Below are 1,923 nucleotides of genomic sequence, written 5' to 3'. Positions count from 1 at the left end.
AAAAAAAAAAGAAAACAATTCAACAGATGAATTTCAATTCATGAAACTTCTGCTTCAGAATATAGTTGATGGTTTGTTTATACATGTAACTTTTGGTAATTTTCTCCAGTCATACTGAGGAAATTCTCATATGTATTCTCTTATCAATTTTTCTGCCTAGATCCTGAGATTCATTTCAGACTTCCTTGCCTTTTTGGTACTCTACAATTTCATCATTCCGATTTCATTATATGTGACAGTTGAAATGCAAAAATTTCTTGGATCATTTTTTATTGGCTGGGATCTTGATCTCTATCATGAAGAATCAGATCAGAAAGCTCAAGTCAATACTTCCGATCTGAATGAAGAGCTTGGACAGGTAAAAAGATCATTTTATTTTGTTTTGCTAACCTGTTATTTTTATCGAAACGATACATAAACAAAGAGCAATAATCTGTGCAAAGAAAAACACTGTGAGGCTTATACCAAAAAATAGCCCTACTTTTCTCCATACCTAACTCGTGTTCCTATTTTTAAATCTGAAATCAGGGGCGCCTGGGTAGCTCAGTCGGTTAAGCGTCCGGCTTCAGCTCAGGTCATGATCTCACACGGTTCGTGGGTTTGGGCCCCGCGTCAGTCTCTGTGCTGACAGCTAGCTCCGAGCCTGGTGCCTGCTTCGGATTCTGTGTCTCCCTCTATCTCTGACCCTCCCCTGCTCTCGCTGTCTCTGTCATAAATAAATAAAAAAAGATTAAGTCTGAAATAATTTTTACCATTATTTAGCACTACTTTGTATAGAATTCTTTATTGATTTTTGAATTTTAGACATTATTTGCTATGGAATATAAAGATATACTCTTATGCTGCTGTTTATACACACATACTCAGATACATACCCTCTCTCCCTCCCTGTAGCCCCCTAATATTGTTATATCACAATAGGGATTCAGTAAATATTATTGACATTATTTTGACTCTTAGTATTGCTCACTAATTCCTGGTTCTTTATGGGTGCCCTGTGGTACTATAATTCATTTTATTTTTTATATATTATTTTCCCTAGAGTTAATCGCTCTGTGTTTTCATTAACTTAATTTCTGTATGCCACAAATAAGTCTCTGATGAATATTTGAAATATCTCTCTACATACTCAGACATATCAAGTAATCTAGGATTTCCTTTCTCTTTCTCTTTTCTGTTTATGGTAGCAGCTTTTTTGGAGCCTTTTGTCTTTCTGCTTCCATTTGGACTTATTTCTGGGGCTGCTTCTCAGCTGTCACCCAGGACTTCCCGTTACCATTACTCTAAAGATTCCTTTGCCTCTCTCCTATTTTGGATCTCCGGTCTCTTGGATCCCGTGTCACCCCACATGTGGATTTCCCCCATTGCTTAGGTTTCATATTCTGTGTTCTGTTAAGTCATTTGCCACTCATTCAGCTCCTTTCCATCTTCCAAACTTGTCATATCTTCCTTCTCATCTTGTCTCATCTACCATTATTTTTGTTCTTTCTTTATTCCTCTAATCTTACTTTGGTAAAGTTTCAAGAGGAACAGAGACAGTTTTATTTGCTCAGCCTGTCATTTTTAACCAGAAGTTGATCCATTTATTTTTAACGTTTAGGCGGCTTTAGTAACTTATGCTAAATATTAATTCATGATACATTTGTTGAATTGTGTATCACATATTCAGGACCTAAAAACAGAGCCTGCTTTTACTTCTCCAAACACATTTTCCCCCCATTTTTTCTTTCCTTTGACCTTTTCTATCCCAATTTTCTCTTCTTCCTTGTTCCTTCATGTTAGAATATTGTTTTTCTGAAACTTCACACTGTTTCTATCCATATCTGCCTTCTTTTTAATAAACTTTGAGTGATAACATTTTTAAATTTCTAATTCGTCTCAGCTTTTCTTTTTACTTTTAAGCCTACAAATATTCATAATATG

At 35.5% G+C, this 1,923-nt stretch overlaps 1 protein-coding gene across 1 annotated transcript in view; it reads left to right on the top strand.

The window, feature by feature from the left end:
- The window catches only part of ATP11B (ATPase phospholipid transporting 11B (putative)), a 118,974-nt gene that overhangs the window by 63,511 nt on the left and 53,540 nt on the right, over positions 1-1,923 (top strand). The window contains exon 14 of the mRNA XM_029938739.1: positions 161-358. Within this exon, the coding sequence (XP_029794599.1) occupies positions 161-358 (198 nt within the window). The remainder of the gene's footprint in view (positions 1-160; positions 359-1,923) is intronic.

Source organism: Suricata suricatta, chromosome 5, assembly GCF_006229205.1.
Source record: "Suricata suricatta isolate VVHF042 chromosome 5, meerkat_22Aug2017_6uvM2_HiC, whole genome shotgun sequence".
NCBI classification, from domain to species: domain Eukaryota; kingdom Metazoa; phylum Chordata; class Mammalia; order Carnivora; family Herpestidae; genus Suricata; species Suricata suricatta.
Note: the sequence above shows the minus strand (reverse complement) of the source record. Positions and strands in the feature narration are given on the sequence as shown.